Raw genomic sequence first — 16,844 nt, 5'->3', positions numbered from 1 at the left:
TTTAAAATGTCTATTCCCGCCAAAAGTAAACTGTGGCCGATCCGTGTCACTTCCTATATCTTGACTCACTTAAATAAAATAATTTTTCTTATAATACCTCAATCAAATCATAAATGTAAATTCTTACGTATAATCTAGATAGAGCGAAAGTAATAAACCAGACTCAATAAAGTATTATAAATTATTTATTAAGTAAGTACTTGTGTTGTGCAATACCTTTCGGTTGTAAAATTAATAAATTAATAATTAAATAATTAAACAAAATGATTCTATTCGTAATTAAACCATCAACTAGTGATGATTAGAAATTGAACGTCATTGAAACGTTTAAACAGTGATGTGTGGCTTTGGATAAAGAGAGAATAAACTGACTCAGTAGGGTGAAGTTAAGCTGTATTCCTTATACTTTAATATCTGTAGCGATTCTGCATTTGTTGTTAACTACAATACAGCACATTATATTATGTAAAGATTCAATGTAGTCTGAGACATACAATTAACGATATATATTTTAACTGATGTATTGTTAGGATGATATAAATATATCGTTATTTTTAGATCTAAAAACGTTAATCTGAATATAGATGAAAGATTACTGCTCATTGTGTTTAACGTAAAGACTTTATGTGGTTTTTGGACGTTCTATCAAACTAGAATATATGTAAAAAATGTTGTGTATTGTTTGACTAAAAAGACTTAAATATGTTAACGAAATCATAGTATATTGATAATTTTAAAATCAATTGTAGAGATCAATAAAATTTAAAAATCTTTTGTGTTGATCTTATAAAGACTTCAATAGTAATCGTTGAAAATTATGACCATAAAGTACTAATAAAATATGAATATTATAATCTTGTGCTTGTGTTAATCAAATTTATTGATAAACAATATTAAAAAAAATCTTTTATGTTACTTTAAAAACTTCAATAAATTATAGTTTAAATATTGTGACCAAATAATACTAATAAAATATAAGGTATTGTGGACTTGTATTTGTGTAAATAAAATTTGAAAAGACGTTAATGTATTGAAAACGCTTCTGATATAGAAAATAAAAAAATAAACAAACTAATTATTCTGAATCTTATATGAAGAATATATTATAGTTTGTGTGTGACAAATAATATTTCAAAATAAATGCATACCTATGGAAAACTGTTGGAAAATGGCAAAAAAACTAACAGAAGTAGAACAGGGAACCTAATGATGTATAACAATGTGTCCGATCACACAAAAGGAATTAAATCTAGTTCCATGTTAAGACCATGTGGTGAAACAGTATTAAGTGTATAAATGAGACGTTGTTCTTCTTTCAATAAAATATTATCTATATTACCACCTCTCCATTTCTTTTGGATGTGTTTAATGATAAAAAATTTTAAGTCATCTATGGTATGTTCTGCCTCATACCAGTGATTGACTAACGGAGCTGTCGTAATATTCCTACTTATGCAGGACCTGTGTTCTATGATCCTTGTTTTAATCATTCTTTTTGTTTTGCCTACATATAAACGGTCACACGGACACTTAATTACATATATGACATGGGTAGTTGTACAGTTTGTGGAATGTTGTAATGTAAAAATCTTTTTCGTAACTGGATGTATGAAATTTTGTAAAGTAATGCAATGTTTGCACACTGTGCATTTCCCACATGGATAGTGTCCAAAGAATACTGGGTCACTTAAAGTTTCTTCTGGGAGTGTTGAAGGGACTAAGTGTTCTTTTAAATTTTTATTTCTTGCATATGCGATGGTGGGGCGAGACTCTTGAAAACATGTGTGAGTTTCTAAAATATGCCAATTTTTATGAATAATTTTCCTAATCTGATTTGAAATTGTTGAATATTTTAAAGTACAGATTAATTCTGGAGTTTTCTTCTCTTTTTTGTAAGTGAGTAATTGCTCTCTTTCTTGTATCCTTGCTTTGTTTTTACATTGTTCTACTACTTTAGTAGGATACCCTCTCTGGATAAAGCGCTGGGACATCTCTTGTGCATGAAATTCAAAATCTTCGAAATTTGTGCAAAGTCTTCTTAATCTTAAAAATTGAGAGTATGGAAGATTAGTCTTGAGACTTCTATTATGGAAGCTTTGAAAATGCAAATAGGTATTGCGATCTGTCGGTTTTTTGAAGACTTGTGTAATTAATCTATAAGGAGTTTTAATAATTTGAATATCTAAATATGAAATTTGTCGCATATCATATTGTATCTTAAACTGTAAATGTTGATCTAGACCATTAATCCAGTCAAAGAACTCTAATAACCGTTTTTCATCACCTTCCCATAAGATCAAAATGTCATCTATATACCGCTTATAAAAGATTATTTGAGATGTATAGGGATGGTTCACTAGAAATTTATTTTCAAAGTCTGCCACATATAAGTTTGCAACATCTGGAGCCATAGGAGAACCCATGGCTGTGCCTCGTATCTGTTGGTAAATATTATGTTGAAATTCGAAATAATTCTTAGTTAAGGCATATGTTGCAAAAGCCATAATCAAAAAATTGGGTATTCTCTTTAAAATGGTTCTGTTCTGTAAAGTTTTTTCTATAATTGCTAAACTCTCAAGTTGAGGTATATTCGTATATAAAGCATCTATGTCAAGAGAACCAAGACTTTTTCTTGACGACCAAGACTTTTTAAATCAATGGTGCGCTATTTTAAATAAATGCGCACTAGACCTCATGATTTTAATAGTTGAAACATCTAAAAAGAAAAATGATGTACTACGACCTTTAGTTGAAGATAAATTGAATGCTCTAAAAAGAGAAGACAACAAATTTGACACTGTCATTGTAAGTGTCAATCAGAGACTTGAGACTTTCAAAAAAGATATAAAAAAAGTCAAGATTAATAAATTACATAGAGATGCGAATGACTATAAGAAGGGATCTATTTATCCCTGGTCAAAATCAAAAGTATATCTAAACAAAAACAGGAAACATACTCAATCAAGATCCAGACCAAGAGACCCCACAGGACCACCCATTAATAATCAGCATGTTACTACCACAGCATCACATTCCCGGAAACGTATCCGTAGTGATTCCGGGGATCTGTTTACCTCACCTCCAAGCAGCCCTATGGTTCACCATAGAGAAGAAACAGCAGAAGCTTTTTTAGATCGGATTCTACCTATTCAGCGACAGAGAAACATAGAGAGAGACAGACTCCCCTCTCAGCCCTACGACCATCCACAAGATTACCAACAATACAACAAACCCTTTACACACAACAGAGGCAGAGGAAGAAGCCGAGGAAGAATGCGAAGACCATACAACATTTACAGATGGACTTAAGTAATGGTCATAGTAGATGCGAAGATGAAATTCCTATTTTCAACCTATCACGGTTACAATTGTCAGAAGTACATATACAGGTTTTACATAAAGGTCTGTCTTTTGTTCCAACGTCTAAATATGATCCATTTCAAACTAGAATAGATCTCTTTAGATTTTTCAGGAAATTACAAATTACACATTTCTTCAGAGATGCTTCAGCCACATCAGATACTTCTATTTTGAAACGTAACACACGATGGTTTCCCCCTGGACCACCTGATCCTATCATTAGTACATTTTATCAATGCACTTTAAAAGAGATAGAAAGTATAGAGAAAAGTCATCACCGAAAAAGTTTTCATAATTTGACACAAGCTGAATACTCCGCTCTACAAGATCTGTCAAAAAATACACAAATTGTTATTAAACCGGCAGACAAAGGAGGAGGTATAGTGATCATGGATAGATCCAAATATATACAAGAGGTAAATAGACAGATTACAGACAAGAATTATTATATTCCATTAGAAGAAGATCCTACACATAAAATACAGAAAGAAATCGAAGAAATCACCGTTTTAGCATGTGATGCAGGCTATCTCACAAGTAAAGAAAAAGATTTTCTTTTAGTTTCGTCCCCAGTTATACCGACCTTTTACATTTTACCCAAGATCCATAAATCAACGTCAGACCCACCAGGACGACCTATAGTCTCAGGGAATGGATCCGTTTTAGAACCTCTATCACAGTTCGTAGATTACTTTTTGCGTCCATATGTACCCCAGATGAAATCATATGTGAGAGATTCTACTCATATTCTTAATATGTTAGAAGACTTTGATAAAGATCTAACTAATGTCATATTAGTAACTCTTGACATAGATGCTTTATATACGAATATACCTCAACTTGAGAGTTTAGCAATTATAGAAAAAACTTTACATAACAGAACCATTTTAAAGAGAATACCCAATTTTTTGATTATGGCTTTTGCAACATATGCCTTAACTAAGAATTATTTCGAATTTCAACATAATATTTACCAACAGATACGAGGCACAGCCATGGGTTCTCCTATGGCTCCAGATGTTGCAAACTTATATGTGGCAGACTTTGAAAATAAATTTCTAGTGAACCATCCCTATACATCTCAAATAATCTTTTATAAGCGGTATATAGATGACATTTTGATCTTATGGGAAGGTGATGAAAAACGGTTATTAGAGTTCTTTGACTGGATTAATGGTCTAGATCAACATTTACAGTTTAAGATACAATATGATATGCGACAAATTTCATATTTAGATATTCAAATTATTAAAACTCCTTATAGATTAATTACACAAGTCTTCAAAAAACCGACAGATCGCAATACCTATTTGCATTTTCAAAGCTTCCATAATAGAAGTCTCAAGACTAATCTTCCATACTCTCAATTTTTAAGATTAAGAAGACTTTGCACAAATTTCGAAGATTTTGAATTTCATGCACAAGAGATGTCCCAGCGCTTTATCCAGAGAGGGTATCCTACTAAAGTAGTAGAACAATGTAAAAACAAAGCAAGGATACAAGAAAGAGAGCAATTACTCACTTACAAAAAAGAGAAGAAAACTCCAGAATTAATCTGTACTTTAAAATATTCAACAATTTCAAATCAGATTAGGAAAATTATTCATAAAAATTGGCATATTTTAGAAACTCACACATGTTTTCAAGAGTCTCGCCCCACCATCGCATATGCAAGAAATAAAAATTTAAAAGAACACTTAGTCCCTTCAACACTCCCAGAAGAAACTTTAAGTGACCCAGTATTCTTTGGACACTATCCATGTGGGAAATGCACAGTGTGCAAACATTGCATTACTTTACAAAATTTCATACATCCAGTTACGAAAAAGATTTTTACATTACAACATTCCACAAACTGTACAACTACCCATGTCATATATGTAATTAAGTGTCCGTGTGACCGTTTATATGTAGGCAAAACAAAAAGAATGATTAAAACAAGGATCATAGAACACAGGTCCTGCATAAGTAGGAATATTACGACAGCTCCGTTAGTCAATCACTGGTATGAGGCAGAACATACCATAGATGACTTAAAATTTTTTATCATTAAACACATCCAAAAGAAATGGAGAGGTGGTAATATAGATAATATTTTATTGAAAGAAGAACAACGTCTCATTTATACACTTAATACTGTTTCACCACATGGTCTTAACATGGAACTAGATTTAATTCCTTTTGTGTGATCGGACACATTGTTATACATCATTAGGTTCCCTGTTCTACTTCTGTTAGTTTTTTTGCCATTTTACAACAGTTTTCCATAGGTATGCATTTATTTTGAAATATTATTTGTCACACACAAACTATAATATATTCTTCATATAAGATTCAGAATAATTAGTTTGTTTATTTTTTTATTTTCTATATCAGAAGCGTTTTCAATACATTAACGTCTTTTCAAATTTTATTTACACAAATACAAGTCCACAATACCTTATATTTTATTAGTATTATTTGGTCACAATATTTAAACTATAATTTATTGAAGTTTTTAAAGTAACATAAAAGATTTTTTTTAATATTGTTTATCAATAAATTTGATTAACACAAGCACAAGATTATAATATTCATATTTTATTAGTACTTTATGGTCATAATTTTCAACGATTACTATTGAAGTCTTTATAAGATCAACACAAAAGATTTTTAAATTTTATTGATCTCTACAATTGATTTTAAAATTATCAATATACTATGATTTCGTTAACATATTTAAGTCTTTTTAGTCAAACAATACACAACATTTTTTACATATATTCTAGTTTGATAGAACGTCCAAAAACCACATAAAGTCTTTACGTTAAACACAATGAGCAGTAATCTTTCATCTATATTCAGATTAACGTTTTTAGATCTAAAAATAACGATATATTTATATCATCCTAACAATACATCAGTTAAAATATATATCGTTAATTGTATGTCTCAGACTACATTGAATCTTTACATAATATAATGTGCTGTATTGTAGTTAACAACAAATGCAGAATCGCTACAGATATTAAAGTATAAGGAATACAGCTTAACTTCACCCTACTGAGTCAGTTTATTCTCTCTTTATCCAAAGCCACACATCACTGTTTAAACGTTTCAATGACGTTCAATTTCTAATCATCACTAGTTGATGGTTTAATTACGAATAGAATCATTTTGTTTAATTATTTAATTATTAATTTATTAATTTTACAACCGAAAGGTATTGCACAACACAAGTACTTACTTAATAAATAATTTATAATACTTTATTGAGTCTGGTTTATTACTTTCGCTCTATCTAGATTATACGTAAGAATTTACATTTATGATTTGATTGAGGTATTATAAGAAAAATTATTTTATTTAAGTGAGTCAAGATATAGGAAGTGACACGGATCGGCCACAGTTTACTTTTGGCGGGAATAGACATTTTAAATAATGCGGATATGACGTAAACAGTGACGTTTTCAGAAGTGGATTCATCCCTATAAAAGAAAATACATACGTCATTTAATTTGATTGCCGGTGAACGCCAGTAGCTTTGAAACTCTGCTCCATAAGATATAGCTACACTTTTCACAACAGAATTCTTCATTACGGTAAGGCACCAAATTATATTCAGAGTATATATCGTAGCAGCTATTTGTATTTATGTTCCAGAGATCCGACCTTCTTTACTTTAAAAAAACACACATTATGCAGCCAAACATAAGAAAAATCTTTAATAATCTTTATCATTCAAATTCATTGTTCTGCTAATAGACCCGTAATACCTATATCCAGTTGCAAGATGATATAAATGATATTCATAAGACTTTTTTCTGTAGATAGATTATTTGATCTTTATGACTCTCGTTATATATGCTATAGGAATACCGTGTTCCGTTATTATTACAAACAGCATACTGTTGCTCTGCTACAAGACAATACATACGATCTTTACAAGACTTTTATCTGCAAACATACCACTCCGTCTCCCAGACATTTGATATATATCATAGAAACCTTTTTCCCCGCCATTATAACAAATATATGCATTTCCTAATAAACAGAAATATGTTTAAAATAATACATGATTTACAAAAAGAAATAAATAGAACTATAGTAAGAATTAGAATATTTATTTTTATAGTTAACATATTCTCTCCTTTTTTACCATATAGATTGTTACTAAACTACGCACACAGCCTTTTTAAAGGTAGAGTGTTACTGAATAACATTTTATTGAATTCCTTACAAGAATTTACATTGCCAGAGAACATACACATGGTGTAACAGGTAAAAAAAATTTTTTACAAAATAAAAAAAATTTTCTCTCTCTAAATATGTATTGCATATTAAGACTATATATAACATTGTTCACTTTCAATAATTTAATTTCATAATGATTATTAATTTGTATCATACTATATATATATATAAATTGAAGTCTGAACACCTGCAGAAATTCTGTCTTTTACAATAGATATAATTAGTTCATACTAACAACATGAGTTTTATCGATAGATAAAATGAAAATTAAGTTCTGGAGATATATATACTTACTTTTTCCACAGTTCTTAATAAGTATGTAATTAATTCATGAATCTTCTTTGTTATAGCTACTATTTACTGTAATTTATTTGTTTCTTGGTTGTTTGTTTTTTGTTTTTTGTTTCTATTGTATATTAATCTATAGTTTAAGAGACAAAAATTGAGATGTTTTAAATACAATTGAATTTGTTTTATTTAGACTCCTGATGCAGGCCGGTTTGGCCGAAACACAGCTGTGTCGAGTCATATCACCTTAATAAATTATATTATTTTAATCAATTTTTATTTTTTGCATCATTCTTGTGTCGTCTTTTCCTGATTTTTAATTTTGTTTATACACACATTTTGTGTTTCATTTTTTTATTTTTTTATTTTTATGTGTATATTTTTGGAATTTTTTTCCTTGTCACAATTTTTATGTTTTTTCCTGTGTTCATCTTCCTTTCCATTTTTTCACTTTATTGGTATTTAGTGTCATCTTCGCTGTTTTTGTTTTTTATTCTAACCTGTTCTTGCCACTGATGAATTCAGACAGGTCTGTGCTGTCTGCCTTTGGGGGGGGGGGGGTGTCTGACACAGTGTTGGAGGCCCTTCTTGGGGGGGGGTCCTTGGGGGCAGTTCTCCTCAGAGTTCTGCTACTTTTCCTTGGGCACGGTTACTAAACATTGGCTGGTACTGCTGCAAACAGAACCTCCCCAACAATTTTGATTTCTGCAATACTTTTGGATTTTATTCTATGCTTTCAGAATACCAGACTTAACATGCACAGGGCACAGAACCTGTTACCTGTTCTCAGTTGATCAACCTTCTAGCTCTTTCCCTGTTACTCAGCCTAGTCAGGCTGCTCTTTATCAAAGAGGGAATGTTTTAGTTCCAAGTCAGAGATGGAATCTATTTATCCTCTATATCCTACCTTTTCGGAGAGGGGAGATGTCTGCGCCTTCTATGGCTACTATTATGCAGGGGCTCTGCAGGCACTGCATATTACATCCCGTTTTCTTTATCCTTTACTCACATAGCCAGCACCATAGAGCCTCCTAGAGCCTTTCCAGTTCTCAGAGCTCAGTGGGGCCACTCTGGGGGCCAGTCTTTAGGTGGCCACAGCAGGGTGGAACAGGGTAAATTCAGGTGGCCTAAGATGGAGGCCTTCATAGCCGCCATGATGAAAAAAACACTTTGCCAGTGGATAGGGGCGTGGCATTGAAATAAATACAGGATCACAGGTTTAAATCTTCTTAGCGCTTTCCTTCGGTGTCTCTGCGCTTCCTTTGCAAGCGGCTGTCTCCAGCTTGGATGCAGCCAGGGCTTGTCTTCCCTGGGTCCTGGGGAGAAGCGGGGGTGTGGCCCTTCCGGTTAGGAGCCGGGTCTGGCCTGATTGGCAAGCTCCTTGTTTGATAATGTTCAAGCATCATCCATGCTCATGGGGTTGGTGGTGGAGGCATGCTGTTTGGTATAATTACGTCACTGGGCTGCAGAGGCTGCGTCCAAACACTGTCTGGTTAGGTTTCCTGTTGTTTGAGGAAATTTGGAATAAAATGGGTCATAGACCTAGGAGGTGCCAAATCTCTCCGGCTTACTACGGATAGGCCTACAGCGTCCATTTAGGTCTGGCCAACCTAGTACTTACAGTTTATAGTTTATTAAAATTTGATATATCACTGTTGCAACAGCATTAATCTTAGCAGTATACAATTAAAATAAATAAAAACATAAAGAAAAAGAATGCCATAAATCAACAGCACAGGAACAAACATACCAAGAGGAAGAGTCGCTGAGATGCCAGAAACTATGCATAAACTATGCATACAGGATACCAAGCTCAGGACTTAGCAATGACAGAGTCATGGCAAAAAGCCAAGCGATAGAAATTGAGTTTTGAGAAGGGTCTTAAATTTGGCAAATAAGGATTCCCCTCTAATATTGGAAGGCAGACCACTCCAGAGCTATGGAGCCAAAAAAGAGAACACTGAAGACTGGGTAGATTCATAATGAGCCAATCGGGGTAAAGGTAGGACCAGAAAATTTGAATCATGATTGGGAGTATAAGGAGTGCCATCAGCTGGGTCAGACATATTTTAATCAGGGGTCTCGGTATCAGCAGCTACAGTCCTTTCATTCAACCATTGCTCCTCTCAGCCTGTCAGATCATCGTGGAAAGCTAGTCCTTGCCAATGATGGAGTCTTGGCCTTTTTGTCGCTACAGATCAGGGGATGTCTGACCTGTTTTTTGAGGTGTGGGACACCATTTCTTTGGATCAATGGGGCCTCTGTATTCTTCAAGATGGCTGCGAGTTAGCGTACTCCTCTCCCATCTCAGATTTTTTCATGGGATTCTCGAGCACTGCCTTGCAAGCTGCGGGTCTGGGCACCCTGCAGATCTTGCCACATGTGGGGCGGTGGTTCCTGGGACCTCTCTGGAACGAGAATGAGGCTTTTATTCCAGCTTTGGCCTAGTTTCCACAAAGGGAAGAAGCTGATTGCCTCATTCTAGGCCTCAACAAAGTCCACCACTTCCTCCAGATTCAGCATTTCCGCATGGAACTTGCATTCCGTTATGACAGTGGTGCAGCTGAGAGAATGTCTAGCTGCTCTGGGCCTCAAGACAAAATGTTTGCATGTTCTGATTTGGTAGCCTCACCGGCACCTTTTTCGGTTGGCTGTTCTGTGGCATCAATTCCAGCTCCAGACAAAGTTGTTTTGATTGGCCTTCTCTGCCCACATAGCCACTTGGTTTTTCTAAATCTCCTCTTGGCATAAAAGTCTGCAGATCACATCCAGAGTTGTGTCTCTTTTGCAATCCTTCGGGCAGCGAGTTAAGTTTCAAGATCAGAATCATTTTCTCTTGCAGTCTCCCTTTCCTTGCATCTGAGCACCTAAGTCCAGGTGTTGGGGCCTCGCGGCATCTCTGGAGGTAGCACTATGGGCATGAGCCCACTTCGGCACCTTCTACAGTCTCTCTGGGGCAGATGGTCCCTCATGTCTCAGAATTTGGTGACCCTTTCTAGCAAGGCACATCGTGGACAGGTGGCTTCTTCCCAGCTTCCCAGCAATGATCTTCGTGAGGTTCCTCTAGTCTCTCCCATTGGGATGGTTGTGATTGGTCATTTGATTGTGATGGGTTTGGTACCTCTTAGAACACAGGTCTCTGGTCCAAGCCGGATTTGCATTAGTCTATGCAATTGCTGGAGCTCAGGGTGGTTCACAGGACTCTTATGGCCCTCTTGGAGGGGCCCTCTCTGGCAACATGTCAACAATAAGTTATGTCATCAGACAGGGCAGAATTCACAGTGCTCATTTGGCCAGGAGGAAGCAGCATCTTTTGCGCTGGGTGAAGACTCACTTCGGCCAATTTGCAGCGCTCACATCATGGGCTCGCTGCATGTGCAGGTGGACTTTATGTGCAGGAATGTGCTGGATCCAGGGGAGTGAGAGCTCTTCCAGCCACCATTTTAGTTGGTGACCCAGAAGTGGGACCCGCCGGTGCTGGATCTCATGGTGTCTCACTGCAAGACCAAGGCTCCCAGATTTTTCAGCAGAACAAGGGAGTCCTGGTTCCAAAGGTCTACATGCTATATTCTCCAGCTGTGGCTGAAGTTGAATCTTCTTTGTGTTTCTTTCACAGTGGCCAATGTTCTTCCAGGTCTTGCACCGAATTCTGCGTCTCGGGGGCCTCTGATTTCTATTTGCACCTGAGAAGCCGGGAAGGCCGTGGTTCGTGGCTCTCATTTGTCTGTTGGTGGACCAGCCGTTTTGTCCTTCCAATTCTTCAAACTCCCTCCGTCAAGGTTCACTTCTGTTGGTGGATCCCTCCCACTGTGGTTGAACCTGAGGACGGAGGATCCTTCTGTTGAGGTGATCGAGCAGTGTTCTGCTTCTGAGTTGGGTTGGCGGTGCTGCTGCCCTGGGGTGCTGGGCAGGCTCTCTCTCCATTTGCAGTAAATTTTTTATTGTTTTCTGCAGTATTTTGGCCATTTTTTTACAGGAGGGTCTGAAGAAAAGTTAGCCTCTCACCAGTTTCCAGGTAGGCTCAGTGGCGTAGCAAGGGCAGGGCGGTGGGGGTAGTCCGCCCCGGGTGCATGCCGCTGGGGGGTGTCGGCTCCACTGGTTCCCTGCTCCCTCTGCCCCGGAACAGGTTACTTCCTGTTCCAGGGCAGAGGGAGCAGGGAATCAGCGGAACCGACACCCCCCTAGTGGTGTGCACACGGCAGGCAAGAATGTGCTCGGGGGGGGGGGGGGGGGGGCTTGGGTGATGCGCCAAAGGGGGGTGTCATGCTGCGCCTGGGGGGGGGGGGTGCGCAGCGGCAAACTGCCCCGGGTGGTAGCCGCCCTCGCTACGCCACTGGGTAGGCTTATTAATTCTTCCCTGTCATCTCATCCAGATGTCATTTGCTTCCTGTAAGGAGTAAATCATCTTACAATTCCAGTGTGGCAACTGTGGCCTGACTGTAAAATTAATCTGATTCTGCAATTCCTCCAAAAGGCACCTTTTGAGCCTTGCAGAATGCTACTCTTCCAGATTTGCCAGGGAAGTCACTTTTCTAGTCACAATCCTTCGGGCAGTCCTGGACCTAAGCTCAGATGCAAGGAAGGGGAGACTGCAGGAGAAAATGAAACTTAGTGTGTGGAGCTTTGAAGCTCCAGGAGTGGTTTTGCAGGGATCCTACCCCCATTTTTGGGATGTGGGCGTGCCATTGTAGACCTTTCCTAATTTTCTCCTAAGGTCATATTGGTCGGTCTTCTCATTCAGCTTTTGTTTCTTCCTTCCTTTAAGGAGGAGCATCATCACAAGGGTTTCATTTTCTGCGCATTTTTGACATTCAACATGGGCTCATTCAGTCTTGGGTGACTGCCAATGGTTTTGCTCACTCAGATCATCTGTTTGTCCTTTTCTCGGTGCCACGTTACAGTGCAGCAGCTTCCAAGACAGCCATGGTGTGCTGGGTTGGAGGGACTGTAGCCCCTGACTATATGCTCACTGGAAGTCAATCTCCACTTGCTGTTCAGGTGCATTCTCTTCGGTCCATTGCGACCTTTTGAGCGGACCCTTGGATTTTTTTCTTTGAGTAAGTCGGTAGAGCTGTGGCTTGGTCTTCCTTGCATACGTTTTCCAGGCACTATCATATGGATGTTGCACTGCGTTTAGGGGCTTCCTTTGGAGTGTCAGAGCAGTCTGCGGGAGTTTCGGATGCCCACCCTATTTCAGGACTGCTTTTGCTACTGACTAACCAAGGAGCATCCGATCCTATGACAGAGTGCAGTTCAGTGCTCTACCTCCACCTGCTGGTAGATGATCACAACCCACAAGTCTCTGGATTCATCTGCTGTGACTAAAGGAAAGGAAAGAAAATTAATGATGGCTAAGCATTGCTAGGTGAGGAGTCGCACTGGTGCCCTTCCAATGCTGACATTGCAATGTAGTGCTAGGGAAGGAGCTGCACTGCTACAGGCACTGTCCTTCCAGTGCTCACACTGCAGTGCATCACTAGGAAATAGTGGCGTTCCTAGGGGGGCTGGCACCTGGGGCCGATTCGCCCTGCCCCCCGGGTGCCAGCACCCCCCCCCCCCCCCCCGATGCAGAGCGGACTCCCCCCCCCCCCCCGGTGAAAGGACACTCCTGCGAAGGAACCGCCGGGTGCACGCCGCCAGGGGGTGCCGCGCGCGCCTGTCCTCCGTTGTTCCATGCTTCTTCTCTGCCCCGGAACAGGAAGTAACCTGTTCCGGGGCAGAGAAGAAGCATGGAACAACGGAGGGCAGGCACGTGCAGCACCCCACCCCCCCGGCGGCGTGCACCCGGGGTGGACTGCCCCCACCGCCCCCCCCCCCCTAGGAAAGGATCCTCAGTGCTATAGGTACTATCCATCCAGTGAGCACACCGCAGCACAGTGTTAAGTAGCTGCAGGTTTATTCTACCCCAAAGATGGTTCCATTCTTACTGATATATTTTCAGAAATCTGTATAATTTTAAGAATGCCCAATACCACCTCAATTTGAAACATGAGTTGACTATGAAGATGACGTTACTAAGTGGTTAAATATGTGCCTGTATCTTTATCCATTGTAAAAGTGCATGCTGCTTCCACATATTTGTATAAGATTGCCAACATATAAATCAAAATAGATTTTAAGGCTTATAAAAAGAAACATAGAAAAAGGTAGGCAGATAAAGACCTGGCATGGATGGGCTGACTCCCTATCACTCCCCTAGAGATCCTACTTGTCCCAAGCTTTTGTGAATTCAGATACTGTTTTTCTCTCCACCACCTACACCGGGAAGCAGCTGTTCCATGAATTCGCCACCCTTTCTGTAAAGGTTACTTCTGAGTCTATTCCCTTTCACCTTCTTTTAAGAAACCCTAACCTCCTCCTCAATCACCCTTTTTTGTGCTGGCTAAAGTCTGCATGTAATGAACTTACATACTCCATTCAGAATATATATATATATTTTTTTTTTTTTTTAGTTACATTTGTACCCTGCACTTTCCCACTCATGGCAGACTCAATGCGGCTTACATGGGGCAATGGAGGGTTAAGTGACTGGTCCTGGGGAACTGAGGAACTGAGTTCAATTCCCACTTCAGGCACAGGCAGCTCCTTGTGACTCTGGGCAAAAGTCCACCACTCTAACCACTAGGCCACTCCTCCACTCCATGTATATATGGGTAATATTTGCAAATAACTCCTTATTTTACATGTACATTTTTTTGTCACTGTCTTTATTAGAGGTTTTGTCATAGTGTTCCTTGAATGTCGAACAGTAACATCCCAGATACAGCTGCTGGTAGGACAGCTAGACACTGACCACAGTATATAAAGTTACCATCAAGTATCCAGGTCGAAACAGTATATTTTTTTTAATCAAAAACATAAAAAGCTGAATATAAACTCGCCATTGTGGAAATTAAAGACTCTGATCCTTTAAATGTTTGCAAGAGAAGTCTCGAATACCAATGGACCAAGGGCCCTTAGTGATTTTTTTCTGAAGTAGCTCCACTTAACATGTACTCTCTAGCCAATTAGCGTTGTACAGTACATTCATTATGCACATTATTTGAGGAAAAGGGGAGGTGACCCTCAAATAAAAGAGGGCTGTTTCTAATCTGAACATATCATAACAGTTAGTATTTCATTGTTTTACTTATTATTCTCTCTCTTTTTTTTAACAGGAAAAAAACCCTTAAAAGGCTCAGAAAATGGAACCGAGGAGGATGGAAATGCATCCAGTTTGGTGTAGAGAGCCACTGGAAGCAGAAATCAGAGATGATGGAGCAGGGACAGAGCTGTGTACTGTGTAATGGCAGACAAATCTGTAATCAGACATGGTAGAACTGTGTACTGTATAATGCGAGGCAGGAAGCAGTAGCCAGAGATGATGGAGTAGTGACAAAGCTGTGTACTGTGTAATAAGAAGCAGGAAACAGTAACCAGAGATGATGGAACAGTGATAGAGCTTTGTACTATGTAACGAAAAGTGAGAAGGTTTAACCAGAGTTGATGGAGCAGTGATAGAGCTGTATAATGAGAGGCAGGAAGCAGTAACCAGAGATGATGAAGCAGTGATAGAGCTGTGCACAGTGTAATGAGAGGCAGGAAGCAGTAACCAGAGTTGATGGAGCAGTGATAAAGCTGTCTACAGTGTAATGAGAGACAGGAAGCAGTAACCAGAGATGATGGAACAGTGATAGAGCTTTGTACTATGTAACAAAAAGCGGGAAGGTTTAACCAGAGTTGATGGAGCAGTGATAGAGTGGTGTACTTTGTAATGCGAGGCAGGATGTAGTAGCCAAAGGTGATGGAGCCGTGATAGAGCTGTATAATGAGAGGCAGGAAGCAGTAACCAGAGATGATGAAGCAGTGATAGAGCTGTGCACAGTGTAATGTGAGGCAGGAAACAGTAACCAGAGATGGAGTAGTGACAGAGCTGTGTACTGTGTAATAAGAAGCAGGAAACAGTAACCAGAGATGATGAAGCAGTGATAGAGCTATGTACAGTGTAATGAGAGGCAGGAAGCAGTAACCAGAGTTGATGGAGCAGTGATAAAGCTGTGTACAGTGTAATGAGAGACAGGAAGCAGTAACCAGAGATGATGGAACAGTGATAGAGCTTTGTACTATGTAACAAAAAGTGGGAAGGTTTAACCAGAGTTGATGGAGCAGTGATAGAGTGGTGTACTTTGTAATGCGAGGCAGGATGTAGTAGCCAAAGGTGATGGAGCTGTGATAGAGCTGTATAATGAGAGGCAGGAAGCAGTAACCAGAGTTGATGGAGCAGGGACAGCGATGTTCTCGTCTTCCTCCTGGTATCTCCAATATTCCCACAATTGCACTGAGAACCTGTAATGCATGCCATGCCCTCTACCACACATCTTGTTGTCTTCATAATTGCATAACTATGGTAACACTTACAAATCACTTCCTCTCAGAGGGCATAACAGAGCAGATGAGCCAAGATAGACCACAGCCAGTTGGAGTGTGTATAACTCTATCCATCACTATTTCCTTCTGTTGGCTGCTCAGATTTTAAGCTGTTCCAGGGCAGGGAACTTCTGTCCTTGCTATTCACTTGTCCAATTCTCCTTATTTCTTAACTGCACCCTGCAATGCAGTGTTTATCCTTTCTGGCTGTTGGTGATTTTGAGGAAGGGACCAGCAGCTACTTCACTGAGTACCCAACAATACAATGTTCAGATCAACCTGGTGGACCAGTGACAGTGAACTAGATTTGAATCTTCTATCAGGATTTCTGTTCCCAAGCTGACTGGGGCTGGGAGATGCAATGTTCCTACAATGGAGGTGACAAGGGGAAAGGCCAGTCACTGCACAATAGCAACACCTAGTGGCAGGATTTAAGGCCCCACATTTGCAAGGTTCTGAAGAGACTGTAGGCAAATAACCCCCAGCTAAGGACCATTGCTACAATTCACTGAATTGGGAGGGGAATAAAATAAATTAAAAATCCCAGGCTTATGGTG

The 16,844-nt window shown here is 38.8% G+C and overlaps 1 protein-coding gene across 1 annotated transcript in view; it reads left to right on the top strand.

Annotated features, from left to right (window-relative positions):
* Positions 1–16,822, top strand: part of SLAMF8 (SLAM family member 8) — a 53,836-nt gene extending 37,014 nt beyond the window's left edge. Inside the window, exon 5 of the mRNA XM_030187503.1 lies at positions 15,039–16,822. Coding sequence (XP_030043363.1) covers positions 15,039–15,106 — 68 coding nt within the window. The 3' untranslated portion in view covers positions 15,107–16,822. The remainder of the gene's footprint in view (positions 1–15,038) is intronic.
* Positions 16,823–16,844: the final 22 nt, after the last annotated feature.

The sequence above is a fragment of the Microcaecilia unicolor genome, chromosome 14 (genome assembly GCF_901765095.1).
Source record: "Microcaecilia unicolor chromosome 14, aMicUni1.1, whole genome shotgun sequence".
Classification (NCBI taxonomy): domain Eukaryota; kingdom Metazoa; phylum Chordata; class Amphibia; order Gymnophiona; family Siphonopidae; genus Microcaecilia; species Microcaecilia unicolor.
The sequence above is the reverse complement of the archived record's forward strand: the minus strand, read 5'-3'. Positions and strand labels throughout refer to the sequence as shown.